A 22,044-nucleotide genomic window follows, 5' to 3' on the forward strand; every position below is an offset into this window, starting at 1 on the left:
AAAATGCAAAGAGTGAAAGATGCTTAATGGCTCATTATGTTTGGAAAATCAATATTGTGATATAAAACAAAGCCATATTTTTAGAAAGAAGACATGTTGTCTGGGTGACTCTCAAATAGTATTGCAGTTCCAATATTTTCAGGCTATGACTTAATGATTTTATTTGAGAAGTAAGGACCTGTGGTTGTAGTCAATCTGGACTCTTTTTGTGCTCTCTCTGTTAGTATGGAAATATACCTCTAAGATGCAGAATTCTAGTTTGTATATTGCAACATTATAACCATTTCCCAGAATAGTGTTGACAGACAACTGCAGTGACAATACATAACCCTGATTTGATCTCTTGCGTAAGCGTCTCATATTCTTTCATTTCCTAAACTAAGTAAAGTCGGTGAAGTGAAATGTTATCAAATTCTGTTATTCTGCCTCTAGAATCATCAGTACATTTTTATTGTGTTACTGAAAGTGATTGGGAAAGGTAAAGGCCAAATTCTTTGCATGGGAGAAAATCTCCCTCTATAAGTAAAATATCTTAAATTTGAAAGGGTTAACAGGCCTCTTTAAGTGCTCAATTTATCTAGAGAGGGAAACCCGTGATCCTGTTAGAACCTGGCTTTGGTTTTTTCTTAGGAAGAATGTAATTTAGAATTCTCCTGTATTCTGCCAGCTCTTTAGTTATTGATGATATTGACATTTAGTTTTAAAAAGTCTTGCTTTTGAAAATTGTTTTTAACAGCTCTCAAACACTCATGTCCTGTATTTTTATTTTATACACTTTTCATTTGGAATATTATTAAGTCAAATCCTTGGTAACCATTTTCCACAATTCAATTTATTTTTACCCAAGATCCATTAAATTCAAGTCACTGCCTTTTTGCAAAAGGTTAACCCAATATTTTATGTTATGTTATACTTTCTACTTATGCTATGTAAAGGAAAAGTTACCGTGATAAACAGCCAATAAATTGCATTCGGAGTGCTTATTCTCAGAAGTTACATTACTCTGCTGACATAGATAAACATAATCATTTATCACAATATGGATTATGAGAGTAAAAACTAAAATAAATGCAGCTGTCTTTCTTGCATGTTACACAGGTTTTTTTATTGTTTGTTTTTGCTTTAAATGTTGGGCACAATAACTACCTTTAAAAAATGTCATCTTTTTATTTATTGGTTTGAATTAATGTAAGATTAGTAATGGTTCAAGGTTAAATTACTAGACAAAAAAACTGCATTTATTTTATAATAAGAAAATATTTTTAATTTTTTGTATAAAAATGACAATAATTATATTTTTAGTGTTGGCTCCTATTAATAGGTTGCTTTAGCATTATTTTCTAAGGAATAAACCATTAAAGACTTATGACTCACTTGGATGTTTGCTGTCCAGAAGATATGGACATGTAAACAGATAGATTGAAAAATATTATGTCCATTATATATAAGAATTACTAAAAATAATCATCATTTCTATTGGGCCAATAAATTAAGTCCCAAAGATGTTTCTTAGAGTAAATAGAGAATATAATGAAATCCACAGAATGTAGAATTTAGTGATTTTTTTTTTTTTGGTAACAGCTTTATTGAGATATAATTCACATACCACACCATTCACCCATATGAAGTGTAGAATTCTGAGGCTTTTAATATATTCACAGTTGTGCTACCATCACCACAATCAATTTTATTACCCCCAAAAGAAACCATGTTCCTTTTAGCAGGACTCATTTTTCTCTAATTCCCCAGCTCCTGGAAACCACAATCTACTTTCCGTCTCTATAAATTTGCCTATTCTGGACATTTTATATAAATGGAATTATACAATATGTGGTATTTAATAACTGGCTTCTCTCAGCATAAGATTTACTATATTTATGTTGTATGTGAATTCCCCAAATTTCTTTCTGTTATTGATATCTAATTCCATTCCATTGTGGTTGGAGAATGATTTCGTGTAATTTTAAGTTTTTCAAATTCCTTGAGACTTGTTTTATGGCCTAGCATATGGTCTATCCTAGAAAATGTTCCAGGCACACTTGAAAAGAATGCGTATTCTGCTGCTGTTGGGTGGAGTGTTCTATAGATATCTATTAGGTCTAAATGATTTAGAATGCCGTTTAAGTCTATTTCTTTTTTGTTATTTTTGCCTTGAGCATAAGATTCTTGGTTGATAGGTTTTTTTTCTCAGTACTTTGAAAATCTCATCTCACTACCTTATGACATCTATTGTTCCATATGTGAAGGATGTGAAGTCAGCTGTTAAACTCAGAGTTCTCTTGTACACCATGAAGGATTTTTTTCTCTTGCTGCTTCCAAGACTTTCTTTTTGGTGTTGAGTTTTAGGATTTTTACTACCATGTTTATGTGTGGACTCTTTATTGAGATTTTGGATGTATAGTTTAAGTGGTTTTCTTCTTTCTTTCTTTCTTTCTCTCTTTCTCTTTTAAATCAAATTTGGGAAGTTTTCAGTCATTACTTCTTATATTTTTTTCCCCCTCCTTTCTTTCCTCTCTTTGTACTCCCATTACAATGTTTTGGTTTACTTAATAGTGTACCACATATCTTTAAGTGTCAATCTTTTTATTCTTTTTTTCTCTCTGTTCATCAGATTGCATAATCTCTCTTGATCTATATTTGTTTGTTGATCTTTTACCAGTTCAAATCTACTACTGACTCCCTCAACCAAGTTTTTTTAAATTTAATTATTGTGCAGTTTTCAGCTCCAGAATGTCCGTTTGTCTTTTTTCTTATAAATTTTTCTCTATATGGATGTTCTGTATTTGTTGAGACATTGTCATCATACCTTCCTTCTAATGCCTGCTTTAAAGTTTTTGATAAATTTGACACCTGAGTCCTCTGAAAGGCAGTTTCTGTTGCCTGCTTTTTTTCCTTATATGGATCACACAATCCTATTTCTTTGAATGTCTTATTGTTTTTTAATTAAAAACTGAACATTTTAGGTAACAAATTTTAGCAATTCTGGATACTAGTACCTCCTCCCCTCCCCCCAGATGGAGGCTTGTTATTGTTTGCTTATTTGTCTGGTGACTTGATGGATTATTTCAGGGAAGTTTATTTCCCTCACAGTGTGAACCTCTGATGGCACTCACATAGGGTGAAGACTTGGGCATGTGCATAATAACTGTGATGACAGTGGTTTTAACAGGGCTCTCTATGCCTTTTCCCCTGATTGCTCTGTTAAACTATCTACTTGTGTTGGTACCACACCCAGCTATTAGTCTCCATTGATTTCTGGTTGATTGTTCTATTATTTTTGACAATGCCTTAGGGTACAAATTGCCCTACAGTGAGATTCAATTAAATTTGAGTTTCTTTGCAGGGGCAGTTTTTGAGATGAATCTGAGATTTCGTGTGATCCCAGGGGAGCTGTTCTTAGTTATTTCTTTCCCTGATTCTCTCTGGTAAACTATCTGCCTTATGATTTAGTTTGTTACCGTCTTGGAGTTGCCAGCCTCCTCTTAGTTGTTTGCCATCAAAATCTTTATTGTTTTTGAGAATGCCCTTAGGCTTGAACTTCTCCACATACTAAGTCAAATAAAGTCAGTTCCTTTTGGGAGAGCTGTCTGTTCTTATGGCCTTCCTCTTCCTTGTAGAAAAATCTCTGAGCCACAGCCCCAGAGCTAGGGATGGTGACAGTGGCCTGCTTCTCTCAGCGTGACTCCCTTGCTTTATGAGCAGGGCACTGGTGTAGGCAGTAGCCTCTGCTTTTGGTTTGCTTTTCCTAGTGTGCTAACTCCAGACTGTGAGTAAGCTGAGCTGAGGGTGATTAGGACCCCAGAGTTGTTGGCATGCTGCTCCCGAGGTAGATCCTCTTCCTTGTTAGTGGGAACTGGTCCAAGCAAGGGAGCTCCTGACTTCTCAGCTGCACATTCCTGGAGTTTAGCTGCAGTGTAGTGGGTAGCCGTGTGGCGGGGGAGGGGGTACAGTAGAGGGGAAGGAGATGAGAAATACTGACGGCCTGCTCCTCCCTGGGAGAAACCACAACCTTAACTAGAAGCCGTGGGTAGAGGGGTCCCTGTGTTTTGGCTGCACTCACCTGAGGGGAATTTCTGTTATGCTGAACTGGGAATGTGGAGAGTGGAAGCAACTTGTACTTTAAATGCCGTAGACCCTCACCATTCTTACCAGCTTTTAATAGATTTTTCTTTAATAAGTGTTTCTTCATTTGCTGTCTGACATTAAGGCAATTTCTGGAGACTTTAAAAGTGTCTTACTTTTATTAATTTTTATCAGTTATGTTTGTTTTGCTGGGGAGTTGATCTACAGAGGTCCACATACCACCCTCTGCAAGTGACCCCTAATGGTTATGTTTTAAAGGCTTGCCGAAGACAGGGCTTTAAAATCAATTCTTCATTGAGTTACTCAGATGCTGTATAATATTATTTACATATGTAGTTTAAATGGCTTCTATTCTACTTTATACCTCACACAGTCATAGTAAAATGTAAATTTTATCTTTGGATGTATTTGAATATAAGCCCAACTCTCAGAAAAACTGAGTCCTAATTTGGTCCCTTTGCATATTAATTGTGAGATCTCTAGCAGGTTACTTAACTATCCTGAATTTATTTGAGATGATAATAGTTGATGTAAGTTAAATTAGATAGTGCATGTGAAAGCAATTTGTAAACTCTGAAAACCTAAAAGTGAGGAATATTGTTATACTATTTTAAATCAAATCTAGAATAAGGTACCTCTTTTTCTGATATTCTCATCTAAAAATACTAAGTATAGAATTTCTATTAAGAGCCATTTGTTATGATTTTAAGATCCTTCATATTATCATTAATAAATACTCTTATAAAATCAGCTAGGATATCACCTAATAAATGATGACTTGAGATAAGTTTGTTGTGGTATTATGATAGTATAAGGGGAAAACAACATTTTTAGTATACATCTTTAGTATATTTTAGTATATGTCAAAATAATAAGTTGAATTTTTAATGTCGATATATTTACAAATGTTTATACATTATTTATACTGTCTTCAGAGTATCCTGGCTTTAAATCCTCGAATACAAACTCATGCAACTCTGCGTTCCACTTCGGCTAAAAAATTGGACAAGAAGCATTGGAAAAGAAATCCCGATAAGAACTGCTTTGTAAGTACCACTGATACATGATTTCACACTGAGAATTATTTTACAATATCTACACATCGTAAGACAAAATTGTACATATACTTAGAAATACAATTAAATATGTGTAAAGTACAGCCGTGATTTTTTTTCTTATTTTAAATATTTTATATTTGAATAATCTCAAAAGTGTGCTAAATTTTACTTCTTAAAAAGCCTGTTGAAATAGTTAAACATTATATAAATTTAGTTTGGTGCCAAAATTTATTTTATTAAATATTTATAAAATTTATCTTAAAATTGTTTTGCATGACGCTATGGTAAGGAAAAGTTTCCATATTGCAGATGTAATTCAACTGAAGAAAGGTGAACTGGTATATACAAACTGTTATAAAGTATGCTTTTGGGGAACGTATGACATGAGATGTTCAATATGGACATGTAATAATTCATGTTTGGTGCAGGAACAAAAATTTCTGAGATTACTCATTGCTAGAATATTAATTAATTGCACCTATTAGGTGATTACATGGGTGAGGCTGTAAAACCATAAATGGGGGGTGAGTACAACCTCCAAAGCAATATTTAAAATGCTGTCTTAGGGGTTATAAATCTTTACATTTATAAAGCAATTTCCTTTTACCTGATTTCCTAAAATTAATTTCCTCAACATTAATTTTCCCAAGTTAATTAGTCAGATAGTTAATAACATTAGCTTATTTAACATTAGCTCTTTTGGTACTTTGCATGTACTGTCTAATATAATGATTTCAGTTTATTTTTATGTACTTCTTCCTTCATTCCTACATATAAACTCTTTGAGGGAGGGAATTTAGGGTATGTGCAAATGTATTTGTTAACATGATTTTTTATTTTTCTATCACTGGCCACCTAACGAAGTTTCTTGAATGAAGCAAAAAATAGAAATACAGAGAAATGATATGACCTGAGATGATAACACAACCACTTAAAAGCAGACCTGGGTTTAAAATTGTTTTCCTTCCTCCAGTTCTTGAGCTTTGCATTCTTCTATGACAATCCCGGTAGAGATCTCTGGAAGGACACTAGTGTGGTCTATATTAGATCAAGGAATAAGCTGACTATAAAGCATGATCCTGTATAATGTTATGAACAACTGAAGAGCACTGTAAAAAAAAAAAAAAATCATGTAATTTTTGAACATCGAAAGCCATTAAAGATTTTCAAGTCTAAATCTCTCACTTTAAAAGTGTGAGAACTATAATTCAGATAAATTCAGTGACTTCTCTGAGGTCTCATTTATACATTATTAAACAATTAGTGATCAGGGTTTTATTTAGAAGGAGAGTCTTTCTTTATTATAATTGTTGTTATTATTGTATTTTGTGGAAGTTACCATTTTTATTCCATAATGTTATCTTCTAAATTGAATAAAAAGAATATTTTATCCTATTCTTTATAATTGGCAAAGATGCAGTGAGATGGGCTTTCTCCATTAAATATATATCTTGGCACAATTTCCTAGAAAGCAATTGGATAATATTTTTGACAGTACTCATTACGCCTGTGTTAGTTTGCTGGGGCTGTCATGACAAAGTACCATGGACTGGCCGGTGAAAGAACAGAAATTGTTTTCTTAATGTTCTGGAGGCTGAGAATCTGGGATCAAGGTGTCAGCAGGTTGGTTTCTTCAGCGGCTTCTCTCTTGTCTTATAGATGGCTGTCTTTTCCTGTGTCTCTACATGGTCTTCCCTCTGTACATGCCTGTCCAAATTTCCCCTTATAATGACACCAGTCATACTAGATTAGGACCTACCCTAATGACCTTATTTTAATTACCACTTTAAAGACTATCATCTCCAAATACAGGTACATTCTGAGGTAGAGGGGTTAAGACTTCAACATACAAATTTAGGAGGCTACAGTTTGGATCATAACAATACCTTTAAATTATCAAAAACACACCCAGCAATTCATCTTCTAGTAAACCATCTTAAGAAAAGAATTACAAATGTAGATAAAGAATTAAGTAGAAAGAGGATTGTCCCAATATTATGTATTCAATATAGAAACATGAAGGGGAAAACCCACTACATTCTAACCACTGGGCAATGGTTAAGTATATTAGGACAAATCCATTTAGTGGTAAATTTTGCAACCATTAAAATTATTTTTGAAATAAATTAACAATCTGGAGAAATATTCACAATCTATGTTACATGAAAAAGCACTAAACGTCACTGTATTTAATGATTATTCTGTGTATTTGCATGTCTAATAGGCATCTCAAATTTAATATGTTGAAAATCCAAAATATGATTTTACCTTCAAAACCTATTCTTCCTGAAGTCATCACCATCTATTCTATCACTAGGAGCAAAATATCTGAGTTCCCAATTTTGTTATTTCTCTCACCTTCCATACCTAATTAATTAGAAGATCCTTTTGGCTATGCCTTCAGATATATACAGAACCTGATTATCTCTCACCATTTTCAACCATGTCAATCTTTCTAAGCTACCACCATTATCACTCACCTGGATTATTTTAATAGCCTTGAAATGGTTTCTATGCTTATGCCCTTTCCTGGTAGAGTCTCTTCTTATTAATACATCTGAGGAATCCTTTAAAAATTCCTCTGCTTGGAATCTTATAGTGATTTTCCAGTTTACTCAGAGTTTGTACAATTTGCTTTGTATGATTGTCACCACAGCAAGGCCTTCTCCAGCTACCCTGTTTAAAATTGTAACCAGCCCCCCTATGTAACTCTACGTAGACTTCTCTGCTTAATTTTTTAATAGCACTTATAACTGTCTGTTATAGCACTTATTGTGTCTTTTCCCACTAGAATATAGTCTAAAAGAACAAGGATTTTTGTGTTTTGTTCATTATATGTTTTGTTTCATTAGCTGTGCTCCCAGATTCTAGAACAGTTAGTGCTCACTAAATATCTGTTGAATGAATATATGAATAAATATCACCCTTCTTTAATGTATTTTTTACATAGTAGACATAAGCATTACATATTTTCTTGTAGAGTGCTCCAGTTTCCGGAGTACCTTTACATATTGTTTTTGATTTTTACTGTGATGCAAATGAACAACTCCGATTTGTTTCCTTGTTTTATTGATAAGACTATGCTGAAAATCTTAAATAATTTACTTAAGCTTGTTAAAATTATTTAATGTCGCGGACAGATCTAGAAGTCTGGTCTTCTGACTCTAGTGTGTCCTTTCCAGTATATCCCCTAGCCTCCTTAGAAAAGTCAAATAAGATCATGAGAAAATAGATAATCAAAGTTAGGGAAACGGGATTGCAATGGTTGTCACATTTATGGCCATTGATCTTACATCATTTCTGAAGACACCAAAAATGTACATTTTCAGCCAAGTCTCTGATCACCAGATATAAAAGTTTTATTTTTTATTGATTTGATTTTCTGACTCTTTTACTTTGACTTTACAATATTCTGTTTTGATTTGATTTAGAAAATCACTGACTTATTATTCTCTGCTTATTGGTTGGGTTTCTTTGGAGTCCCAGAGAAGAAGTTTTTTCTGAGCTGTTATATAGTTCTCTCTCCTTGTCTGCCTTTCTTCCTTCTTTCTTCTTTGGTCTTTGAAGCAACCATATTTCAGGCACTGTGCTGAATACTACCCAAAGGTGAATAAAATCTGCAAAATAAGTAGTCTAAAATTGTCTATTAAAATAGATACAAATTTGGTTTTAATAAATAAATTAGAAAATAGGCATCTTCTTAGAAAATAAGCATCTTTTTGACCTGTGAAAGTGCCCCTAAGAATGGCAGTTCTGAAATTTGTTAGTCAGGAATTTCTTCCCTTGGCAGTTTAATACCATTCTAGTTCTAATTGGAAATTCTGAATTCAGTAGGAGATATAACCTGGCAAATGTGTTTATACTGGTTAATGAAGCACGAAACAGTTATTTCCAGTATTTTTTAAGCAGGTGTTTCCATAACTGCTGTTTATTTTTGCCATTTTTGAAAATGTTGAACCATCCTAATTACATAAATATTTTGCACTCATTTTCCATTAGCAATTTTTTAAGACCTGAACATGTTACAAATCAGAAAATATCCTGGGTGAAAATAATAAAGAAGGCATTAAAGACAGCCAATTATTAGATATGTGCCTGTGGGACATCCTGTTTAGTTATGAAAGTTATAGCTCAGTAAAGGCATCAAGGATGGAGGTGAAGAGTTTCGAATCATCTGAATATATGTAGGTAGTTAAAAGCCTGTGGGTTGAATTGCCTAGGAAGACAGTTCAGGTGAGAAGAGAGTGGAGGTTAGGCCTTTGGGACCTTTGGACAAGATTAGGGAGAGTTGAGTGAGGCACTGGCCTCAGTGCAGAATGTAAGGGGACATCAAAAGACTCAGTAATCAAGATAAATAGTATAAAAATATATAAAACATGTACACAGGAGCACACCTCTTTCATTTTGCTGCAGGCTCCAGGGTGGTTCAGCAAGGCACTGAACACTTGTTTGGGACAAGTAGCAGAGGTGAGAATTTAGCTGAGAAGCACTACGAGGGGTGAGATGAGCATTGAGCATTGTGGAGGAGTTCCTACAAGGAAGGAGAGGTTAATGTGTTTTTCCTCTTACACGAGATTTCCAAATGTGGTTGTTTTTATACTTTGGAAATTATCCTTATAGCTGGCCTTGTCTGCTGGGCCCATTTTTCCTTCTCAAGTTTATGAAACTGTTAAGCGGTAAAATCCACATAGTTAATAAAATTATCAATTAATTAATCTCATTCAGAAAGGGAAGGTGGAGCCAGTCTTGCTTGGAACCCAGCTACTCATTTCTGTTAAACTTTACCAAATGCAAGTTCCAATTGGTACATGTTACATTCACAGTATGGATTCCTATTTTTAAACTCCAAAGCAGAGTGAACTTTTGACCAGATTCACAGTAAGAAAGTAATTCCTATTCTACTCTTTTCTCTTCTTACACCACATTCTAAAACGACTTCTCAAGCTTGAACTTGCTTTCCTGGTTGTTGACGATAGTTTTTTTCCAAAAGCAGACTCAGTATCTGAAGGAGTTTCTGAAATAAAAAAAAAAAACAAACCGAAATCAACATTCTCTGTAACTTAATACCTTCTTCAATAGGTGAAAAGTACAGTGTATAGAGAATACAAATATCAGGCTAGAAACTCAAGCATGCAGGAAGTATAACCTCCTTTGTTTTCCTATAATTGAACTTAATTTCTATTTTGAGCTTCTCTAAGAGTGGAAGCTTAGTCAATGTCACTTTTAGGATCCTTTCTTCTCTGTTGTCACCCACCCACCTGTGCGCCTTATTTCTCTGGGCTAACATCTGAGTCCCTAGGGACTTGGTGGCAGGTATGGTAGGCGAGGTGAGCCCTGCTGATGCTTCATGACATCTGTCCACTAATGACCATCGTGAGCATCGTGGAGTCACCTTCGTTCCTATTCACCAAGTCTCTTCCTGTCCACCACCTCTCTGCTGCTGCAAAGCCAGCCTTGAACACATGACCATCGTTCTAATGTTCCCTTAACATTGGGTTTGGAAGATTATGGTCTAGGCACCCCCTTAAGGCTTCTTCTAGTTGGTAAGTAACAGGTTCTCCATCTTATGAGTTCCATGCACCTGGCTAGTATTTGCTGTTTCCCTGTTTCTGACTGGACACTACCAATATTTCTGGGCCATTGCCTTCCTTTTGGATCCTCGTCTTGACTTTCCATTCTGAAAATTTTCATATAGTCTAGATGGGAAGTTAGGGCTGAAGAAGAAACATTACTTTTAACTCATCACACATTTCTTTCTAAATCTACTGTCACTCACTGAAGTTTTTTCAGTTTCCTTGAAAACTTGACTTCTGAAATCCCAAATCCGATAGAAACTCTTTTTATTTCTCTGGTTTCAGCACTTACATCTTTTCCTCCAAGAAATGAAAATCAGTGATCTCTCTTCCTAATATGTAAGTTTCTAAGAGAAAGGAGGAGGGATTATAGCAAAACTACCCTTACCCCATAAAGTGATTTTTAAATTAAATTGAACATAATTAATGATTATTTCAGTTCTCCATCCTGAAGATTCTCAAATGAGGTCTGGTGGAGGTGGGAAGAGAGTGCAGAGCAAGCTTCTTTTTTTGGGTGGGAGACGCTATAGAAAAAGGAGATGAGAACAGGAAGGCCATCAGAACCCCATGTTGCGGGGCTAAGATGGTAACTGCAGGACCCTGAAGTGAGTGCCTCCTTAACTGTGTTCCATAGGCACCTCACTTACCTCACATACTACTGGCCCTGAAAACCAGCCAAAGGTCTTCTGCCATCCTTGAGGTACCAGCCAGCCTCAGGACCCAGGAATGTCTCCACTATTGTTTAAACTGGGATAGCAACTGCCAAACTGCAGCAGGGACTCAGATGGCTTTGGATGGCACAGGTGGCCCCAGAACTTCTTGCTGGCTAAGTGAGTGGGCTTCCTTCGTCATTACATCAACTGTTTAGTAATGTTTCCACACATTGTGCATTCCTGGAATTTTTGAAATCATTCTAGTGAATCCTCACTTAACGTCATCACTAGGATTTTGGAAACCAACTTTAAGCCAAACGACATATATGGAAACCTATTTTACTTGAGGCCAATTGATATAAACAAGAGTTAAGTTCCTATGGCATATTTCTGGTCACAAAAACATCACCAAACTACTAAATGAACACCCAAAACACTTCTAATATTAAACATGGGAATTAATGTGAGCTCATACATTTAAGAAAGATAAGTACAAACAAGATGATGATTTTCCAACCCACTTATTCCAGTTCAGGGTTGCAGTGGCCAGAGCCTCTCCCAGCAGTTGAGGGTGCCAGGTGGGACCCTACCTGAACAAGATACCCTTCTATTGCAGGGCATGCACACAGACCCAGAACTCACTCAGTCTGGGACAATTTAGACATGCCAGCTTACCTCATGGGCACGTCTCTGGGATATGGGAGAAAACTAGAGTACCCAGAGAAAACCCACACAGACCTGAGGGGAACATTCAAACCCCACACAGACTGTGGCGCTGGCTGAGAATCTTTTCTTTTTTTCTTATTCATATTATAAGGAAACAATGTTGAATGAAATGTTATTTGAGGACCTGCTATAATATAGCTTTACCATTTATATTTTAAGAACAAAGAGATTAAGAAGTATAAATTGGCAGTTACAAAACAGTCATAGGGATGTAAAGTACAGCATAGGAAATACAGTCGATAATATCGTAATAACTATTGGTAATGCCAGGTGAGTACTAGACTAATCAGTCTAGTAAATTATATAAATGTCTAACCATTATGTTGTACACCTGAAACTAATATAAAATAATGCTGAATGTCAACTGTAATTGAATAAAATAAAAAAAAAAGAACATAAAAAAACAATTATCCTGCTGCATTTGTTGAGAACATTGTAATAAATTAGAAAATAAGTTTTAAAATAAGTATATTTGAAATGAGCTTTATTGGATAATTTTTTCCATACTTTTCACAGATGTTAGAAGTTATCACTAGATAAATTTAGTAATTAATTTTATGTATGCATGTTAGGATAGACATTAACTAGAAGAAACTATTTAACCCTTTAAAGAAAATGCAAGTTTAAAAGTTCAACAGAGGGAACAATTTACAGAGGTAAAATTATACTGTGAAATGTGACTACCTAAAAATCTTCTTGTCAGAGTATAAACCTTTAAGTAAAATAAAGATTCTGTACCTAAAATTTTGCCATGTGGTCATTTAGACATATGTATACTTTCTTATTTTGTTATTGGGATGGGGTCTTCTGTTGTATTAATGTTGGCACATAACTAGTAGTTATTTTTAAATAGTGGCATACTACTTGTGGGAAGGCACTTTTGGTACAAGTCTTAAAGTTTAGTTATGGATTTCAGAAGAATTTTAGGTGATCTGTTTCTTTAAGGATACAAAGGATACCTGGAATCATCAATTAAAATATGAAATCATTGATTGATTTCCATTGCCCATATATGACATATGAATTCCAAAGAGCATCTCTTGCATATCTTGTGGCACAGTCCAGTAGCTGGAAATAAGTTCCTTTAATAGCATTGAGCCCTCTAAAAGAATGAATGTATTACATTGCCTTTTCCATATTTATATAACATGACTACAGATAAGATTTTCTATCTAGTTTTTAAGACTTACATAATGTAAATATTTGCTTGAAATTTGAGTTTTACAATTTCATTAATTACCAAATGTTAATGGAGGACCTAATATGTGCCAGCAACTGTGGAAAGTGGTGGGGAAAGGGACACACATTTATCTTACACTGACAACTTCATGTCTTTTGCACAGGCATTAAACTCATTCACCATCAACTCTTGTTAGGATAGCCAACCGTGGGAATCATAGCTGAAATGTGTAATCTGGTCTCAGGATTCAAGATTGATCTCCCTGAGAAAACAGAATTTAAGGTGAAAATACAAAGGAAGGAGGGAAGGAAAAAGAAGAGGGATTTCACCAGCATGTACAACAAATGTCGAAAAGACTTAAGAGGAGCAAGTATGTTGAACTTAAAGTCCTGAAACAATTTCGGTTCTGCATGGTCGAAGTGTAGCCTGTGGGCAATACCAAGGGATGAGACAGAGGGATTAGCAGAAAGCAGTACAAATAACAATAACAGAGATGATGATGAGGATGATAGTAATAATTATATTTATCAGAAATTTCTATTTTCTGGTTAAGAATTAATTAAAATGCATGTCGTCTCACTAAGACAGCACAATCTTTGTTACATGCTCTAATTTAGAATTTTGCCAAATATCAGGTTATCTCTTTGAAAGTATGTGTTGTCTTGGCAATTCATTCCACACTTAGACTAGTGTTGTCAGAGATTTTTTCTCCAAGCAGAAGTATGTAATAAAATGTTAATTGACTAACAAGAAGAAAAGTGTTAACTCTTGATTTCCTGAGGCCCTTACAAGAAAGCTATGCTTTAATTATTTATTTCAGACTGATCACAACTTTCTCCACATCCATGTGACACACAAATTAAACTCATTTGTAATTGTCAACCGTCAGCCCTGTTACTTTTATTTTGCTCTTCTTTAGTTTGAAATTTTTATAATGCTTAAACGGTGGCTCTGTTTTTTTTTGTTGTTGTTTTTTTTGTTTTATAACCAACTTTATCATTAATTAGAATGGTGTGTAAATATCTAGTCAGGGTTTAAATTGAAATAAAACAAACTTTCACTTAAGTAAGGTGTGTTTCATTTAGTTTTGTTAGCAAAAGATAGAAAACTTTCTCTTTAAAGCTAGGTTCCTTATCTTTGAGGTTGGATTTTTATGAAAGAAGATAGTGGAATCAAAAGGGTTGACCTATCAGCTGAAAGTCTTCAGAGATAAACTAATTATGTTCAGTTATTGGGTCTGCCATTTACTACCTCTGTGACCTTGAGTAAATTCCTCAATCTCTTCCTGCCTCTATTTTCTCTTCCGTAAATGAGGATAATAATAGCACCTACCTGATATAGCTGTTACAGCTGTTGTTTGTCAATTTGCCTAATTTACTTAAAACAATGCCCGACCCTATAGATAACCCTAACCCTAAGTGTTGTGTTGTTGCCTATCATTATTATCATTGATGGGATGGTATGCCCAGGTCTGTTTCTGTTACTACATATGTAGGTCCATCATGACAGTGGATAAAGAACAGAATAAATATGAAAAGACATGGAGAGGCAATGAACAGGAAGATACTAAGGACAGTAATGGAAAACAGAGCATTTCCTTTATTTTTCGAAAATTTCCTGGCAGCCAATTGTGTGTGTGTATGTGCGTGCTTGAGAGAGACTGACAGACACAGAGACAGAGATAGACAGGAACAGAAAGACACCAGATTTTTTGAGCACTGCCTAATAATATATGTATAAAGTTGGAATGAATTACCTTCATGGGATTTTTTTTTTTTTTTTTTTTTTTGCCACACTTTTCCTTCTCCGAAAAGCTTCAGTGCAATGCCTTTGTCCTGCCCAGTTTTATCTCAGGCTATAGCTCTGAGTTGTCATGGGGACTCCACCCTGGCTGATGGTCCCTTGTGTGAACCCCTGCAGAGGTACTGAGTGCTAAGGTGACGTGCGTTCCTCTCTTAGAATGGCCTCAGAGAGAAATATTTCCTCTAAATGTCTGACAAGGAAATCTCTCTTTGGAGAAAAAATTGTCATATAGATTACATATTAGTCTAATAATATTGAGAAGGACCTAAAAGATCTGGAACCAAACTGATTTGATTTGTTTATACAGAAATTCAATGCGTAGTCATAAATATTAAACTGGAATTGTATGATGTATTGTAGGTCAATAAGTACTGTATAATAAGGCAGATGTGTGTTAAGACTAAGTCAATAAAACAGAATATATATATTTTAAAAGATATTAATGAAGCATATTACTCTATTTGCAAATAAGAAATATCTTTGCATATGGGAAAATAGAATGCTCCAAACAAAAGAAATCAGCTAAATTGTCTTTAGAGCCTAAAGGTATATTTTACCTTTGCAAAACATTTATTTGGTGCTCATAGCAAATAAATATGCCAGTTTTGCCGTTTTCAGAATGGGTATACAATGGCAGCTGTCTTTCTAATTGCTTCCCTATTCAAACACTAATCGGTGGAACCCACGTGGAATGCTAGACGCCTGAATAGGTAGACAATGGCAGCAGCGCTTTTAATCACAGTCCCATTCAAGCACAAATCAGAGTGATGATTAAGGGACTTTAGAGGGAGCACTTTGACATCTGATCCTTTGAACTGACTTCTGTGCAGGCTGCACTCCACAGAGCTCACTTGGTCAGACTGATTTCCTTAAATAAAGTGCCGTGATTTCCAATGTAGGAAATATTACATTAGAGCCTATTGAAATGATTAGGAATTGAGGAGCTTTTCTTTTAGTTGGGATTTGGTGTATGCTGTATACTCACAAACTGAAAACATTAATATCACATGCATTACTCTGACTATCAGAGACCATAGAGAAAAAGCATGAAAAAGATCCTCCTGGAGTCACATACTTGCAGTTGAATATGAACGGCAATGTGGAACTTTGCTGTCATAGTTCTCCATTATGGAAGTTTATGAATTTAAAATTATTTAGATTTTTATATAACCCAGTCGAGATCAGCACATTCTAGTTGCATTACATTTTTTGATTCCTTTAAACCAGAATAATTTTTTCGGTTACCTCCCTTGAGTTGCTTTAATAATATTAATAAAAACATTGTGTTATACCATATCTGTGTGGTCATGCTTTGACTCAATAGTTTTTAGTAAGACAGAATGGAATCTTTCCTTTTTTTTTCCTCTCAGAATTTTTAACATCTATTTCAATTTTTTGACGTTTATATTTTACTTTTATGTGCACAGAGGCCTTCATAGAAAAAAAGTGAAGACCCAAAGAAACAGTTAGACTCATAGGTTTATATATCATTTTAACAAAGGATGATAAATTGTGGAAAATTGATCATCCTTTGGGCTTTGGGCTTTGGAAAAGGGCTTTGGGCTTCTAGGGTGGTTGATTGTGGGAAGGTAACTTTATGGGGGAAACTAATGGAACATAAGAGTTATTTTAGTAAGATCTGTTTGTGCATCTCGGTGCCGACTTTCTGTCTACAGTGATAAGGTTTGTTCTGGTACAGGAGAGGGGAAGAGGAACCCTTTCACAAAGGAAAATTTATTCCAGCTTTTAGGCAGATGGGGAGGGCAAAGAGCTCTTTCTGTGTTTGCTTTTTCTTAATTGCTTTTAGCTCTAAATGATTTTATGAAGCATATTTGGGGTAGCATATTCTGATACCTCTTATATACAACCTCTTATGATCGAGTTCCCTGTATTTTTTATGTTCCTTGGCTATAGGATTCTTTTCTACCACACACAAATTTTATCATAAATTCTGGGATAAATATGACGGTGGTATATACCCAAATCCATAGGTGTGTAGGTGTGGGCCCTTGAAGCTGTGTTTGTACCATCTGACAATGATCCTAATTCTGGTGATTCGAATCTGACTGAAAAAAACAACCAAATCAGGAACATCAGATTCTCTCCCAGAAGTCTGAGACAAGAGATCGAATTCATTCTGGGCTGTTTGAGCAGAAAAAAACATGAAACCTGGGTGTTTTGGGGTGTCTATTTTCCATATTCCATGTGTATTAAAGAGCAAAAACAGCCAGTCTGAAGTGAAGATGGAGACAAATGTAGACAAAAAAGCTGCCTGGGTTACTCATGGCTTTTCATGGAGTTTTGCAAGTTGTGTTTTGTGAATTACTCTTGCATTCACACATAGTCTCTCTTTCTTTTTCTTAAACCGTCTAAAGCAGGTTTCAGATACAGACAACTAAAAAATCCCAAGGAGCACAGTGGCATATGTCAAATTCTAATGTCAAAGTCTAATGTAGAAAAGGTGTTTTATTTTCAAGGAATATGTTAAAATTATAAATACCAAAATATAATCAGACAAATTATCCTGGGTTTGCCTAGAATTTGATCATTTTTTCCAAAGAAATTTATTTTCAAAAGAGTGATCTAACTGTGATCAGAAGTGTGATATGTCTGACATAATTGACTCAAAGCAATAATGTTATTGTATTGTTACATGGGGCAATAACATAAAGAAAAAATATTTTATTAATTAAAAATAGGAACAAGGATATTTTAGTAATGGGAATCAACATTGAGAAAAGTACATGTGAAGGATCAGTAAAATTCAGTAATGTTGAAAACAGTGCTGAAATGCTGAAAACAGTAATGTTGATGAAATTTTTTTCCTGCTGAGACTTACATTATATTTGAGTCTTTCACCGGCCCATTAGCTCTACCATTCTGTCTGTTAACATAACGTTAATGTCAGGAAAGAAACTAGACAGAGCATATGCTCTAAGAAATCATTTGTCAACTATCATAAATGTGATATCAAGATAGCAATTCCAGATTGCATTTATAGAATGTCTTCCTCCAAGGAACTCAAAACACTTGACATTCAACTTATCACCTTGGTGAAGTATTTCTGTGGTAGGTATTATTGTTCTGCCATTTCCATCAGGAGAAAATACATTAAAAGCCTCAGCAGTTTTTTCTAACAGTTACTTAAGCTTTTTTCTCTTGAGATTTCTTCTTTGACCCATGTGTTCTTTAGAAGTGTGTAGTTAAATCTCCATATATTTTGTGATTTTCTCATTATCTAATTGATCTAGATTAATTCCATTGCAATCAGAGAGCAGACATTGTATGTTTTTTATTCTTTTAAATCTGTTAAGATATATTTTATGGCACAGAATGTCATTTTGCTTGGTGAATGTTCTATGTGAACTCGAAAAAATGCGTATTCTGCTATTGTTAGATGTAGTATATAGATGTCAATTACATCCAGGTGATTGATGTAATTGTTGAGTTCACTTATGTCATTACTCATTTTCTGCCTGCTGGATCTGTCCACTTCTTATATAGTGACGTGGAAGTCGTCAACTATTATAGTGGATTCATCTGTTTCTCTTTGCAATTTTATTAGTTTTTGCCTCACAAACTTTGATAGGTATATACACGTTAAGGATTTTTATATCTTCTTGGAGAAATGACTCCTTTATCATTGTGCAATGTCCTTTTTTTCCCCCTAAGGATTCTCTTAATCAAGTTAATTAATGAATCCATAACCTCATATATTTACTTTTTTGGTGAGAATATTTGTTATACTTTCTTAGAAAATTTTAATTATACATTACAGTATAATCAACTGTGTTCACCATATATACATTAGATCTTCAGACCTTATTCATCTTATAACTGAACATTTATATCCTTTTAACAATCTCTCTGCCAAACACTTTTCTATTCTCTGTTTCTGTGAGTTTGACTTTTATTTATTTATTTAATATATATATTTTTAGATTTCCACAAGTGATACTATATGGTGTTGGTCTTTGAATGACTGATTTCACTTACCATAATGCCCTTCAGATTTATCCATGTTGTTACAAATAACAGGATAATATTCCATTGTATATCCATGCTACATCTTCTTTATTTTGTCTATCAATGAACATATAGTTTGTTACCATATCCTGGCTATTGTGAATAATGCTGCAGTGAACATTGCAGTACAGAGATCTGTTCAAGATAATGATTTTGTTTCCTTTGGATATGTACCCAAATATGAGATTGCTGAACAGTAGTTCAGTAGCTCAGTTGGTTTTGTTCAGGACTGTATCGTCAGGATCAAGACAAATACTTGGCAATAATAGATATGCAAATTAATGAAACAAAGATTCTAGAAACTAGACTATCAGATATTTCAAATCTAACTAATGACCATGAGAAAAGATCAAATACTGCCACTTGCAGCAACATGGATGGATCTTGAGATTATCATGCTAAACTAAGCAAAATAAGTTACACAGAAAAAGTTGAGAACCATATGATTTCACTTATATGTGGGATATAAAACAGAAAACAACAATGAACAAACAAACAAAAACTCATAGACACAGACAACAATTTAGTGGTTACCAGAGAGAAAGAAGGGAGGGAGGGAGGTAGATAAGGGGAAAGGGGATCAAATATATGGTGATGGAAGGAGATTTAACTTTGAGTGGTCAATGCACAATGCAATATATATATGACGTATTATCAAATTGTACACTTGAAACCTATATAATTTTATTAACCAATGTAACCCTAATAAATTTAATAAAAAATAATGAATGAAATTTAAATAATTATAGTTACACAGGTATCAGAATTGAAGTTCACATTTAAAGTTTAGTTTTTCAAATTCATTTGCTTCTTTGAACACCAGTAGTTTCATGTTGTATCAGTTTTGAGATGGATTGAAATTAGGAATGTTTAGCCTCAGTAGATTCAGTAAAAAGGTCTGTAGCAGAATGCCTGATTTTTTCTTTCAGTATACCAGTAGTGTCTTTTAGTGAGGAAAATGATTCTTGAGTTCTATAAGTAAATGAGAGAATACAGATGTCATCTTGGCTTTGAATAAAAGGCTGTTTTAGGTCATAAGAAGAACAACATCAGATAGCTTATATCTTTGGACTGTTATGCTGAGTTTTTATTTATTTATTTATTTTCTAATTTATTTAAATTAGTTTCAAGTATACAGTACATTGGTTAGACATCTATATAGTTCATAAAACAATCTCCTTAATTGCTCCTCCCCCCCGAACCCCCGGAACATGAGAAGTTTTTATTTTATCTGGAATTATTCTGCAGAAAGGTCTTGAAGAGGAGCATATTATGATTTTTCTGTGGTGCCCGAATGAAATCAGGAATAATGTTTCTCACCCTGATGCACCTAAGACCTGGACATTTTATAAAATTGTGAGATCCTTGGGGGCATATTTTGTAATATTGTTTGTAGGATAAAATTTCACAAAAAGAATTAATTTAGCTGATAAGAACACCACTGATTTTATTGCCAAGACATGCCGGTTTCCCCATCATTACAAGTTGAGGAGTCATTTAGTGTAGTACTTTCCAAACTTTTTTTCTTTGTTTTAGAACATCATGACACACATAGATATTAATAATATTTGCATGCCACACTGAGGTACCAGGGAGGATTTTGGGATATTTAGATAGGGCTTGGTAAATGAGTTAATTACATTTCCATATATTATTAAATTTACATAAACAAAATATTTGTACATAAGTATAAAACATATATGTCATTATTTGTAAAAACAAATATATAAATAATATACAGTAAAATCAAACACAGAAGGAATACGTTAAGTATTTATAATCAATAATTTATTTAAAAACTTTCAAATGGGATATTTTTCAAATTATTAAGATTAAGAAGTTAGCAGAAGGCCCCGTACAAATAGTATTCAAATATATTTTCTAGTGTTGTAAATTTTGAATGTGTACATAAGATTCAATAACTTTTGGCACTATAAAAAAATGTTCACTGTTCATCCATCAATATGTTGTGTTACACCTCTGACCCATTTGCAGAAGGCCTGTTAATATGCCCCATTATGGAAGTCATACTGAGAGGCCACAACAATTGTGATTACTCTGCATTTGTACCACTCATACCACCTCCTGTGGCAAGTCTTGATTAAACCAAGTCTCCCACTTCAAAGACTTGGCAAGGTGGTTAGGAGAGTGAATTGAAAGTAAAGATTTTATATATGCTTTTGGAAAATCTTCTTAGGATTCTTCCCATTTTTAAGGAAGGAAGTTTTCTATGTGTGGCTATGCAACTGCATGGATCCCCATATCTTCTATTATGACGTCAGAGATGATTTGAGCTACTTGATGATAGGTCTTGTGTCTTAGTCATCTTTGCTTCACCTATGTCTATATAACCACTTATAGCTCAACAATTTAGTGAATAATAAAAAAATAGAAACATCTTATGTATGGTCCTATGTATGCCAATTTAGAATGTGTGTCAGTGTTGATATTTTAAATTATTTTAGGTACTTATTTATATTAGATATCCTTTTTAAAACTAGGAGTTTTAGGCAGACATTTAAAGCATGCTTTGACTAGACAACTGTTGCTCAAATAAAGGCTTGTTGTTCTGGCATATAACAATTCTCCCAATTAGCCAAGGAGTTCACTGAGTCAAGATTTTTTAAGACTTCCCATAATTAAACTAATAGCATAGAAGTTCCTGAAAAGTTGATTTAAGTATAAATCAATCATGAATTAATTCTGTAAATGGATATTGAGCACCTACTATAGACCAAGAACTGGATTATGCACCAGGTATTTATACACAGAATGTTTAGTCTGGTGAGGGAGAGACACCTGTCAACAGAGCACTGTAATGAAACAAGAGAAATAACTTGATAGATGCCTAAGCACCAGGGAACATTTCTATGGAATCATTAACCCTGAACAGGGTTAACAGGTGTCAGTTTGTATGCCTGGAAGTGACGTTAGGACACAAA

At 34.3% G+C, this 22,044-nt stretch overlaps 1 protein-coding gene across 3 annotated transcripts in view; it reads left to right on the forward strand.

Moving 5' to 3' along the window:
- The window catches only part of DPYD (dihydropyrimidine dehydrogenase), a 717,845-nt gene that overhangs the window by 33,263 nt on the left and 662,538 nt on the right, over positions 1-22,044 (forward strand). For all 3 annotated transcript variants that reach the window (XM_011380852.2, XM_011380853.2, XM_023523771.1), the window contains one exon: positions 5,019-5,129. In XM_011380852.2, coding sequence (XP_011379154.1) covers positions 5,019-5,129 — 111 coding nt within the window. The remainder of the gene's footprint in view (positions 1-5,018; positions 5,130-22,044) is intronic.

Source organism: Pteropus vampyrus, unplaced genomic scaffold, assembly GCF_000151845.1.
Source record: "Pteropus vampyrus isolate Shadow unplaced genomic scaffold, Pvam_2.0 Scaffold410, whole genome shotgun sequence".
NCBI lineage: Eukaryota > Metazoa > Chordata > Mammalia > Chiroptera > Pteropodidae > Pteropus > Pteropus vampyrus.